This window comes from Microcebus murinus, chromosome 10 (genome assembly GCF_040939455.1).
Source record: "Microcebus murinus isolate Inina chromosome 10, M.murinus_Inina_mat1.0, whole genome shotgun sequence".
In the NCBI taxonomy this organism is placed as follows: domain Eukaryota; kingdom Metazoa; phylum Chordata; class Mammalia; order Primates; family Cheirogaleidae; genus Microcebus; species Microcebus murinus.
Genome location: NC_134113.1, coordinates 94,978,629 through 94,990,732, shown reverse-complemented (window position 1 = coordinate 94,990,732; position 12,104 = coordinate 94,978,629). Strand labels below are relative to the sequence as shown.

The window sequence follows — 12,104 nt, the reverse complement described above, 5'->3', positions numbered from 1 at the left end:
AGCCATGAGGACTACCAGTAGCAACTCATTTGTTGAGCACTGCCCCCTCCCCAGTATTTTTTAACTGTTTATAATGCCCTAGGAAGAAGTTAGTTATGAACTCTAATACTTTAATACAAGTATGGTTCCCAAAGTGTGATCCAGGGAGAACAGTACTACTAAGATGTTATTTGTCCTTTTCACTCTCATTCTGTCACAAGTATACGTTGACTTTCCCAGAGGTTTCATGAAGCATAATGACATGGCTCTCATAGCTAATGGAATGTGTGCTTGAATATTTTTGTTTTAAAAATGTATTAACTTTTTCACATTTTCTTTAATTTGACAAAAAATGTATTAAGTTTAATTTCTATAATAGTATGGTACATATCAAAAGAATAAAGCACAAGCAAATGCTCTTTGGGATCCTCAATTTCTGAGACTATAAAGGGGTCTGAGACCAAAACGTTTTGAGAACCAATGTTTCAGTGCAAAGGATTTTTTCCTTGCTCTGGACAAAACAAGCAGAGAATGAGAGAGAGAGTTAGAGGAGGAATATTAAGGCCCTAGAATGGAAGAGGCCCTGAAAATGGAGTGTCCTGTAAGAAGGGATGACCTAGAAAGGGGAGCAAGACTCTAACTCACAGTTTTGCCTTGCCCATGTTGGGTGTCAGGTCTAAATTGCTGCAAGTCACTAAACAAGAAGAAATCCCATTCTGTCCATAACGAACTCTTGCATTAGGCCTCAGTGCTGAGCAGGGGAAGCCTAGGTGGAAGAATGAGGTGGCTTCATCCATGACCCTAATGGGTCAGCACACACAGAAGTCAGCAGATGAATTAGCTTCTCAGTAGCTTGGTCCACCAAGCCTGGGACTGTTCAGCTCCCAGACCTCTGTGGCAGGTCTAAATCAAAGATACTCATTTCTGTTCCATCCACCAGCTTTTATCAGTGTTTCATGCCCACACCCACAGAAGCATTGCATTATCTTCTGCCTCTGCATAGGCAGACTCACTGTATCACTTCCTACTGACTGCAGGAGGGGGCCTCTGCGTGCTCACTGCCACCCCTTAAAGAAGCCATTCCTGGCAGCACTCTTCCTACCGGGTACCCTGGCTTCCACACTTTGTTCTCTGCCCCATTCATGAGCTGGAGTTCCCACCCAGAGGGCCAAGTGCCCAGCCCACCTCCCTTGTGTGCACTTCCTGCAAGCCAGCAAGAGTGAAAGGTGCTGGGGGCAGGGGGTGGACGACGCTATGTATAGCACGACGTGCGCTCAGAGGGCCGAATCTTGGGGGCACTGAGTGAAGGGTGTCCCAGTGTTGGAGGGTCGGAGCAGCCCCTGACTGGCGGCATCCGGCCCAGTGGCGTCAATGGGCCGCAGGGCCAGCGCGTGCGACCCCCGCGCCCCGTTGGTGACCAAGGTCCTGGCCTGGAGCGGGGTACCCAGCCCGCGCAGGGTGTTGCGGAAACCCTCGGCGCTGAAGTAGTACACCAGCGGGTCCAGCACGCAGTTGGCGCCGGCGAGCAGCACCATCACCATCAGCACCCCGCGCACCTGATCGCGGGCCGCGTGGCTCGCCACCACCAGCTTGCCCCGCAGCAGCCCGTAGACCGCCAGCGTGGTGTTGTAGGGCACGAAGCACACCAAGAAGATGACGAGGCTGGCCAGCAGGAGGCGCACCGTCTTCCGCCGCCGCTGGCTCCGCGTGGCGTCCGGCCGCGCGAGCGTCCGGAAGACCCGGCCGGACGAGTAGACGACGGCCACCAGGGGCAGCAGGAAGCCTAGCGTCTCGGCCAGCAGCACGAGCGGCAGCAGCCTGCCCTTCCACAGCTCGTCGCTGAAGCTCTCGAAGCACAGGCGCACCTCGAGGCCCTGGTAGCTGCAGAGCGAGGGCCTGTGCACGTAGGCGATGGGCACAGCGAACACCAGGATGAGCGCCCACACGCCGAGGCAGAGTAGCCGCGCCACGCGGGGCTGCCGCAGATGGCGCAGCCGCAGCGGGTGCACGATGGCGGCGTAGCGGTCCACGTTAATGAGCATCAGGAAGATGCAGCTGCCGTACATGTTCATCTGGAAGATGGCCCCCGCCGTCTGGCACAGGAGGTCCGGGAGGGGCCAGTGGTGCAGTGCGTAGTAGGAGAGGCGCACGGGCAGCGAGAGGGTGAAGAGCAGGTCGCTGGCTGCCAGGTTGCACATGTACACGCTGACGACCGAGTGCACGCGCAGCGCGCGCAGGAAGACCCAGAGGGCCAGGGCATTGAGGGGGAGCCCGGCAGCCAGCACCAGGCTGTAGACCACCATGTGCAGGCGGTGGGTGGGCCGGTAGTCAGGACACTGGAGAACAGAGCTGTTGGTAGAAGAGGTATTGGCCGAAGAGTTAGCCAACATCATGCCAAAGTGGGAGGGGGTGCTGCTAGGCCGATGACATCATGGGGCACACCAGGGTCAGGGCATTGTGTTCACCTCCAGGGTAGAGGCCTGGTGAGTACACAGAGACAGTCCCAAGACAAGCAGAGGCAGGGTATGGGAATGTGGGCTATGGCTACAGGGACAGGTGGCTGCCAAGGGTTGAGTGCCTTTGGTCGCAGATTCATCAGCAGTGGAGACCTAGAATAGGGAGGCAAGCCAGAAGTCAAAGCTAGGCAGCGACAGGGCCGCAGACACAAATGTTTATCCAACTAAAATGGCTGGTCCTGTGAGTCTTTTCTCAGCCTCTTTCCCCTACCTTCTACTGGGCCAGAATAGCTTCCTGCAGCAGGACTGTATCGGGAGCCCAGACTGCTTAGGTTTGTTTAAATCCTGGGTTTTCCAACTTGCCTAGCTGTGTGACCTCAGAAAAGTTAATCTTTCTGAACCTCATTTTCCTTACCTGGTGGCAGGGGGAGGGGATGAGAGGAGTTTCATGGTAGCCTTACTTCATGAGGTAGTTTGGAGATTAAATGAGATGATGTATGTAAAATGCTTAGGTTGTTGTTATTATCTTATAAGATCCCTCCCACTCTCCATTCCTCCCTTCCTTCCATACATACTGAGCCCATAGAAGGTTCCAGGCATGTTCACAGTAGTGAACAAAACAAAAAGGCAGGAGGATCACTCGAGCCCAAGAGTTCTAGGCCATAGTGTGCTATGCCACTGGGGTGTTCACACTAAGTTTGACATCAATATGGCGGCCTCCCAGGAGTGGGGGACCCCCACGTTGCCTAAGGAAGGGGTGAACCAGCCCCGGTCAGAAATGAAGCAGTTCAAAACTCCTGTGCTGATCAGCAGTGGGATCTCACCTCTGAATAGCCACTGCACTCTAGCCTCAGCAACGCAGTGAGGTCCTGGCTCTTGGTGCTCACGAGGCTGCCAGAGAGCAGACCACAGCAGCTTCAGTTCACAGGCAAAAGTTGGCCGACAAAGGATGTGACCAAGAGGAAGAGGAGCCAGAGGACAGGATGTGGTTTGAGGATCCCACCTTCCTCAACCCCATAAGGCCACAGAAGCTACCCCTCCATCACAACCCCAGATCCTATTTTGTGTGTGTGAGATAAAATATACATAACTTAAAGTTTATCATTTTAAGTGTACAATTCAGTGTCGGTATTTACATTGACAATGTTGCATACATCACCACTATTTTCCAGAAATAGAACTTTTTCATTATCCTGAACAACTCTATGCCCATTAAGCAATCGTGCCCACCCCTCCCCCCAGCTGCTGGTAACTTCTATTTCTACTTTCTGTCTCTATGAATTTGCCTGTTCTAGATGCCTTATATGAATGAAAGTGTATGATACTTGTCCTCGTGTCTGGTTTATTGCACTTAGCGTACATAATGTTTCCAAGGCCCATCAATGTTGTAGCATGTAACAGAATTTGTTTGTTATGGCAGAATAACATATTCCATTGTATGTATACACCACATTTATCCATTCCTCTGTCAATGAACAACTTGGGTTGGTTCCACTTTTTGGCTATTGTGAACAGTGCCACTGTGGACATAGGTGTCTAGATGTCATCTTAGGGAGAGAAAGTGTTTAAGACCCTGAGCAATTATCCCAAGATACTGAGCTTATTTTTTTCAAAGGCACTGTTTAAATTGTTTAATGGAACTAAGTTGTAAACCTGATTATAACAAGTTTTCTTGTGGATATTTGTTTGTTCTCCCTCTAACCACCACCACCACCAGCGGTTTGAGACTTGCAAGAGGTACAGTAAAGCAGTTAAAGGGAATACAGAGTATTTCTTCTGCAAAATACCAATCTTAACAACAAAAATCATGCCAAACAGGACTTAAACATGCTGAAAAGCAAATGAAACCAGGCATGTCTCCGATATGCCTCCCCCCATGCTCCTTTGCTCTAATCACACCAAAATCATTTTGCATATACCTTGCATGTTTTCAGGACTCTGCCTTTGCCCATGCTATTTCTTCAACTTGGAATGCTCTTCCTCCTATTCTCCAGGAATGACTAGCAAACCCAGTCATTCCTCTGGGTGCTGCGAAACATTCCTTGCCCCTCCCCCTGCAAGGCAGATTAGCACCCTCACTGTGCTGTGAGGCAGTGGCAGGTTTAGCAGAGCTGTTCCTGTTTGTAAGTCGTTAGCTATTCTTGGTCTGCCACGCCCATTGGACTGTGAACTCCTTGAGGAAGGGGCTATGGACTGTGGCTTATTCATCTTTGTATCCCCAACACCTACCTCAATAATTGTTGAGTGAAAAATAATAGCTATCGTTTACTGATCCCTCACCATATCCCAGGATATTTTACATACATAATCCCTAAAGCTTCCAACAGTCCTTAGAAGTAGGTGTTTATCCTCATTGTTACAGGAAAGGAAACATAAACTCAAGAGTTCAGCAAAGAGGAGTTAAGTCAGGATTCAGATCTAAGACTGCTCAGCTCCAAAGTCCAGGCTGTACCATGTTGTTTCCAAGAAGAGAGGACAGTTGGCTATGTGGAAGAATGCTGGATAGAGCACCTGGTCACTTACAGTTGCCTATATGAAATCTGCCTGTATATAAATTATTTCACTTCCTCATTTGTCCTATTGAAATTTATACTTTTTAATGACCCACTTTCTTCTTTCTCTTACTTTGAACACTCGTAACAGAAACTCATCTTTCTTTCACACATTAACACAAATGCCTCCTTACTATTTCTCCTTAAGTACCTACTTAAGCACTTAGCTTGCTCCTCTCAGTTATTTTATGTGTATTTGTTTCACTTCTGCAACTAGATGGTAAGATCCTGGGGTGGGGACCACACCCTACACTCACTCTTCTGTCTCTGCCTGGCAGGAAATCCACCTCCACCCCCCACCATGTTAGCCTATTCTGGAATCCTGTGATACCTCTTGTACCAATCCAGTCAAGTCACCCAACCACTTCTCTGTTTTTTAGAGGTGGTGTCTCACTCTGGTTTCCAGGCTGCAATGCAATGGCGTGATTGTAGCTCACAATGACCTCAAACTCCTGGGCTTGAGTGATCCTCCTGCCTCAGCTTCCCGAGTAGCTGGGACTACAGGTATGCCCCACCACACCTGGCTAATTTTTAAATTTTTTTAGAGATGAGGTCTCACTATGTTGTCCAGGCTTGTCTTGAACTCCGGGCCTCAAGTAATCCTCCCACCTCAGCCTCCCTAAGTGCTAGGATTATAGGCATGAGTCACCTCGCCTGGCTCCTAACCACTTCTTATTACACTCCTGACTATCTTGTCCACATGTATAACTTGCTTAGTAAAAGATCATGTCCCTTAAAAGACCTGTTTGGAAACGGCTTGTGTTAAAGTATCAGTAACAGTTTATACTATAATTACAGTAACACGTTATCATTCTTAACCATTACTTGGAGAACCAGTAGCTCCTTACAATAAGGAAGCACATACTAGACACTGAGTGAATGGATTATTTTCCAAGAATGCCAAGTCTATCTGTTAACAAAGTTACAATGTTAAACAGACCAAAATGTGTTAGTTGAGCTGCTACCTAAATGTAAAGTTAAGAATCCTTTAGTAAAGGAAATGGCAGTATTCTAATTACTCTAATCCAGCGGGGAGAAGTCCTTGGGTCTCTATAGGGTAGCCTATTTGTCACAAATCATCTCTTTCTGAAAGAGTCACACAACATGGCCCGCATTAGGCACTGAGAGCTCCCAGGCCCCCGCCCTGGCCCCAACTCACTCCCCTGCCTCCTGAGCCCTGGGGCTCGGTCAGTGGAGCTCACTGGCACAGTGCCAAGCCAGATGGCAAAGACGGGAAAAGCTGCCAAAAAGGGAGGCAAACAGGAAATGGAAGGAGGGATCTAGATGTGGGGGAGGAGCAGCCCAGACCCTCTCCCCTAATCTTGCCTTGAAGAAGAGGTCAGGTTGTGGGGAGAAATGCAGGAATCAAAGAAACAGCAGCTGCCCCAGAAAAGAAGGGACACCAGGAGGGAGGGACATGGAGGTCCACATTGGCTCAGTAACATGAGCACATACTGGCATCCCATCCCACCACACGCACGAGTGTGTGCAAAGACACACAGAAGTGTGTGCCCGCTGAGATATGTGCCCACGAGAGCCCCAGTAACATACAAATCAGTGTGGATACCCACCCTGTAATATATTATTAATAATATAAGTATGTGCACAAACCACTGGGCCAGAGGAGGAAGAGAAGACACAGGGCTGCGTTAGCCACAATATCCTTCACAGCAGGCACGTAGAATCAGGCAGCTTCACAAGCACATCGAAGTGCACAAACAGAGCTTAACCCCAAGGCCCTGAGGGGCAAAGAAAGCGCCACATGTGGACACCCTGGGACTGCTCCTTCCACGTCACCCGCCCCCAACATCACTCACGCAGCAGAGCCTGCGCGCCAACCATCCTGCTCCCTGTGTCTGTGTCCTTCAGCTTCCGGTGTGGACACCGGGGTCAGGTCCTTACCTCTCAGCGCCTCTGGGACCTGCCCCCTTGCCCTCTGAGCTGGGCTGGGCACTGCTCTTTGCTGAGATAAGCCGGAGGGGCCGGGCTATTTTCTGCCACAGGCAGGAAGTAAGAATCAGAGTGTAAAAGTGGGCAGGCAGCTAGATCTTGAGGTCGTCCCCTCACTTGGCCGCGCCCCTCCCGCCTTGCCCCCACATGCGCACCACGTGCTCGCTCTCTTCGCCTCCTCTTCTAAATAACTCACATCCTCCTGTGTTCTCTGACCCTGATTCCCCAGGGCCAGAAGTTCGAAAAGAAGGACTCTCTGATGTCCCACCCTCCTTGCCCCTGAAGATCTGCTCTGGAATAGCCCCACCCTCATTTAAAATTCTGGTGGCCCATCAGTGTCTCAGCCCCGACAGAGCAAAGACCCCTTTAGTGGGTGCTCTAGCCCACAGCTCAGTGAGCTGAGCCCACTTCCTCTGCTTCTGGGTTCAGGCAACATTGAGGGGATGCACCCCCCCCCACAGGCTTGGTCTGGGAGACTCCTCAAATCCCGAATATTCAGGCACCCTGCAAGGATCCCAGCTGTGCTGAGCCTAGGCAGAAGCTTAACTCAGGCTAAAGGCTTCGTGCAAAGCTCTGCCCCAGAGCTGCTCTGCTCTGGGACACAAATGAACCCTGCTCCTCAGCTTATCCTGGATCTGAGGGGCAGGGATGAGATGGAAGGTCTGTGGTGTGGACACAGTATGGTGTCCCCAAGGTGGTAGGGCCTCCTTCTGCCCCAGGCACCATGCTCTTCCCCAAGAGGAGTCCCCAGTAAGAGACACCGTGTCCGGTCTTGTCTTCCCTCCCCCTGGTCCAGGCCTGCCTGCTTCTCCAGCCAAAATTCCTGTTCCAGCCTCTCCCCCACCCTTCCCCACCTAAGACTGTCTCTTCCTGCATTTCCAACATCGTCCTCAGCTGTGTCTACCCCTCCCTGGGTACTCCGACCTCATTCCTCCTCATCTTTCCAGGAAAAGCCAAAACACAAAGGTGGCCTACAGCTTAACAACTAGTTTCCCGGATGTGAGGATGACACCTTGACACTTGCACATCTCCCTCCACCCTGCTTTCAAAAGCTAGAAAAATAGCGGGGCGCGGCCACTCACGCCTGTTATCCTAGCACTCTGGGAGGCCGAGGCAGGAGGATCGCTTGAGCTCAGGAGTTCAAGAGAGACCAGCCTGAGCAAGAGCAAGATCCCATCTCTACTAAAAATAGAAAAATTAGCCGGGTGCAGTGGCTCACGCCTGTAATCCTAGCACTCTGGGAGGCCGAGGCGGGCGGATTGCTCGAGGTCAGGAGTTCGAAACCAGCCTGAGCCTGAGCGAGACCCCGTCTCTACTATAAATAGAAATAAATTAATTGGCCAACTAATATATATATAGAAAAAATTAGCCGGGCATGGTGGCGCATGCCTGTAAGTCCCAGCTACTCGGGAGGCTGAGACAGGAGGATTGCCTGAGCCCAGGAGATTGAGGTTGCTGTGAGCTAGGCTGATGCCACGGCACTCACTCTAGCCTGGGCAACAAAAGCGAGACTCTGTCTCAAAAAAAAAAAAAAAAAAAAGAAAAGAAAAATTAGCCAGGCATGGTGGCAAGTGCCTATAGTCCCAGCTACCCAGAAGGCTGAGGCAGGAGGATCACTTGAGCCCAGGAGTTGGAGGTTGCAGTGAGCCAGGCTGACGCCACAGCACTCTAGCCCAGGCAAGGGAGTAAGACTCTATCGAAAGAAAGAAAGAAAAGAAAGAAAGATAGATATAAAAACAGAAAATAAAGGCCCAACCAAGACAGGCCTAGCCCTCCCCACTGACCAGTGCCTTGAGGTGGTCTGCCACGCCTGACCCTTGCCTTTAGCCCTGGCAGGTCCTGTCTCCTCAGGGAAATCTCCTGGATAGCCAGGCGCCTGCTGTGGCTCACGCTGTAATCCCAGCACTTTAGGAGGCTGAGGCAGGAGGATGGCTTGAGGCCAGGAGTTTGAGACCAGATGGGGCAACATAGCAAGACTCCATCTCTAAAAAAACAATTTTTAAAAATGGCAAGTGTGGTAGCACACACCTGTAGTCCCAACTACTCAGGAAGCTGAGTTGGATTGCTTGAGCCCAGGAGTTTAAAGCTACAATGAGCTATGATCGCACCACTGCACTCCAGCCTTAGTGACAGAGTGGGCCCCTATCTCTAAAAATTATAAATAATGTCTGGAGTCTGTTGGCCTCCTTGACCTCACCAGTGTGCACTGGAGTCAGCCCTCCCTCTTTCTGCTGTCTGCTCCTCCTGGGCTTGTTTTAATGCCCCTGGGCATGGAAGGTCCCTGTGTGGGTGAGGTACACACTGGGCTGGCAGGGTAGGGAGAGCCATGGCACTGGGCTCTCCTGCCTCTGGGTGGCCAGGAGGCAAGGCTTCCGCGCACAAGTTCATCTCCCCTCAAGCCCTGTCTCCATCTGCTCTCAGGGCTACAACCTCAGCTCGCCCTATGAGGAGGAGTTCTGGAGACACAATTTGGTGGGGTCCCCTTCTCATTACGGAGGCCCCACAATCACAGGTAATAGGTAGGCAGCCACCCTCATGGTGTGATACAAAAGTGTCATAAAGCCCGGCTGGCCCCCAAATACTTCCTGCACCTGAGCCCAATATCTGAGATTCCATCCCCTCATGCCACTTCTGAGCCACATTCTATCAGAGCTCTAGGGACATCAGAGACCATTCGTCCAATTCCCTTACAGAGATGCATTCTTTGGGTTAAGGCAGTGCCCTTGAAGACCCCATTACATACACCTTAGCTAGCTGGGAAGGATGACAATGGGAACACATCTGTGCCAGGGAACCATTTGCCAGTGTAATCAGATTAGCTCATTGTCATCTGCAGAGGGCTCGGTCTGGGGGATGGGTGGGTGGGGGTTGAAGTTTAATCAGGAGTTGGAAAAGGTGGAAACAGTCCCGAGAGGGTCCTCCTGGGGAGGCCCAGGGCTCAGCATGATGGTGGGGGCCTCAAGGGGGAGGAGGAGACACAACCTCTGCGAGATGCCCCAGAGTGGGCCTTGAAGCTTCAGAGGGGCACGCAGGGGCGTGCCAGGCATGCTGGCTGCCTCTTTCAGCTCAGTCTGCACAGGTCTGTCCGCCTGAGGCAGCTCCTTTTGGCTTTTTACTCAATTCAGAAAGGTTATCCAGGGCTCCACCCACCCTCCTCCCCATCCCACCCAGGCCCCCCGTTTCCACAAGAGGGGTGCTGCCCCCTGCACCCCTGTGCAGTCAGCCCTACTTGGACACCCCCATACCTGTGCTCCCCACCGCTGTGCCACTTCCCCAAGCCGGCTTCCGCAGCCTGCTCTGTCCGGGCTTGGCTGGGCTGGTAGGAACCGCTCCTGGTCAGGTGGGGACACACCCACCTCCGCAGATCTCAGCACATCCCTCCCTGCTCCTTGGACTCACCCAACCCCACACGGGCCAGGGAGAGGGAGAAGAGGAAGCATCGCCCTCAGAGGCCTTTGCAGACTGGCCAAAGAAGAAACTCCAGCAGCTGAGAACTTAATCCAGTCCCGACACTTGCCGACTAATAACTCCCCCCACCCAGAGCTCGCATACTCCCACAGTTTCCGGGAACTGTCACTGGCACACCCACCTGCCGATGCCAGATGACTAACCCACTAGCCTCCCGTCATCCTCACCAGGTGCCCCTGGGTGTCTGTCTTCCTCTCCTGGGTGTGCAAGGTGGTTTAGCCCATGCCACTCATGGCTGGCACCTCGCCCTGCCCAGGGTCCCTTTGTGTGCTGGTGTTGTGCCAGGCCCTCCCACCCTGCCCAGCGCACAGCCCCTCCATCACAGCACTGGCCAGGCCGCGTGGTTCCCCTTTGCCAAGGTCTGTTTCCCCTGGGCCCCTTGTCTCTGTATGCGCAGGCTGAGCACAGGGCTGGGCATGTTGTCCATGAACAAAAACAAGTTCAGGTTTTGGGGTGGTAGGTGAAAAAGGCATTATGGTGAAATGAGTTTGGAAAATACTAGGTTAAATAAGTTTCTCTGTTATAGAACTTTGTAGAGCCTTTAACATGTGGTAGAACGATAGGCCACGTGTTGATAAACCAGTTGGGTGAAGGGTGCGTGGAGATGTGTTATGCTATTCTATTTTGTGCAACACGTTTGAACTGTTCCATAATAAACCATTTTTTTAAATTGCTGTTAATTACCATGACTCTATAGCAGGAGGGGGGTACTCTACTGTGCCCCCAAAATATACTTTGGAAGATTTCAAATTATCAAAGGCCAATGCTGGACTCACACCTCAGTGTATGCTATCAAGATGCAACCAGTTCAACATTCAGATCATCTGGCAAATTCCGATAGTCAAATCAAGGCTTTTCCTGAGCTCCAGACTGTAGTTTCTAGTTTCCTTCCTCCTGATGAAGTGCAAGCTATGCTCTATTCCACAGGGTTGGTTCCCCTGGCAAGACCTCAGTCAGGCTCTGGCCTCTATTCTATGGAGAGGCCACCCTACAGCCAGCCCCATATGACATCATGGGTCCCAGGACTTCAGAAACAAAGACATATGTCCTCATGGTCCACATTATCCCCGACCCCACCCATGGCCTTCTTCAATCCACTTCCCTCAGCTTGGGGGTTTTTTGTTTGTTTGTTTGTTTTTTTGAGATAGTCTCACTCTGTTGCCCCAGCTAGAGTGCCGTGGCGTCAGCCTAGCTCACAGCAACCTCAAACTCCTGGGCTCAAGCGATCCTTCTGCCTCAGCCTCCCAAGTACCTGGGACTACATGCATGCGCCACTGTGCCCAGCTAATTTTTTCTATTTTTAGTTGTTTGACTAATTTCTATTTATAGTAGAGACGGGGTCTCGCTCTTGCTCAGGCTGGTTTCGAACTCCTGAGCTCAAGTAATCCTCCTGCCTCGGCCTCCCAGAGTGCTAGGATTACAGATGTGAGCCACTGTACCTGGCCAGTTTTGGGTTTTTTTTTTTTGAGATATGGTCTTACTGTTGCCCAGGCTGGAGTGCAGTGGCATGAGCATAGCTCACAGCAGCCTCAAACTCCTGGGCTCAAGCGATCCTCCTGCCTCAGACTCCTGAGTAGCTGGGACTACAGATGCACACCACCATGCCCAGATAATGTTTAGCTTTTTTTTTTTTTTTTTAGTAGGGACAGGGTCTCACTACGTTGCCCAAGCTGGTCTCAAATTCCTGTCCACAAGCCAT

The 12,104-nt window shown here is 51.3% G+C and overlaps 1 protein-coding gene across 2 annotated transcripts; it reads right to left on the bottom strand.

Annotated features, from left to right (window-relative positions):
- On the bottom strand, positions 1–10,365 carry LPAR5 (lysophosphatidic acid receptor 5). Of its 2 annotated transcripts, none has more exons than XM_076007740.1 (2): positions 10,183–10,365; positions 1–2,328 (listed from the first exon to the last, which is right to left on the bottom strand). In XM_076007740.1, exon 2 carries the CDS (start codon positions 2,280–2,282, stop codon positions 1,254–1,256), a length of 1,029 nt encoding a protein of 342 aa, XP_075863855.1. In that variant the 5' UTR covers positions 2,283–2,328; positions 10,183–10,365; the 3' UTR covers positions 1–1,253. The 2 variants fall into 2 exon arrangements, with proteins under 2 accessions (XP_075863855.1, XP_075863854.1); XM_076007739.1 differs by lacking the exon at positions 10,183–10,365 and adding an exon at positions 6,805–6,958 and having other exon boundaries at positions 1–2,588.
- Between the last annotated feature and the right edge of the window lie 1,739 nt (positions 10,366–12,104).

Excerpts from the sequence above, each read along its gene's own strand:
- LPAR5 (XM_076007739.1), bottom strand. The coding sequence starts at position 2,372 with ATGATGTTGGCTAACTCTTCGGCCAATACCTCTTCTACCAACAGCTCT.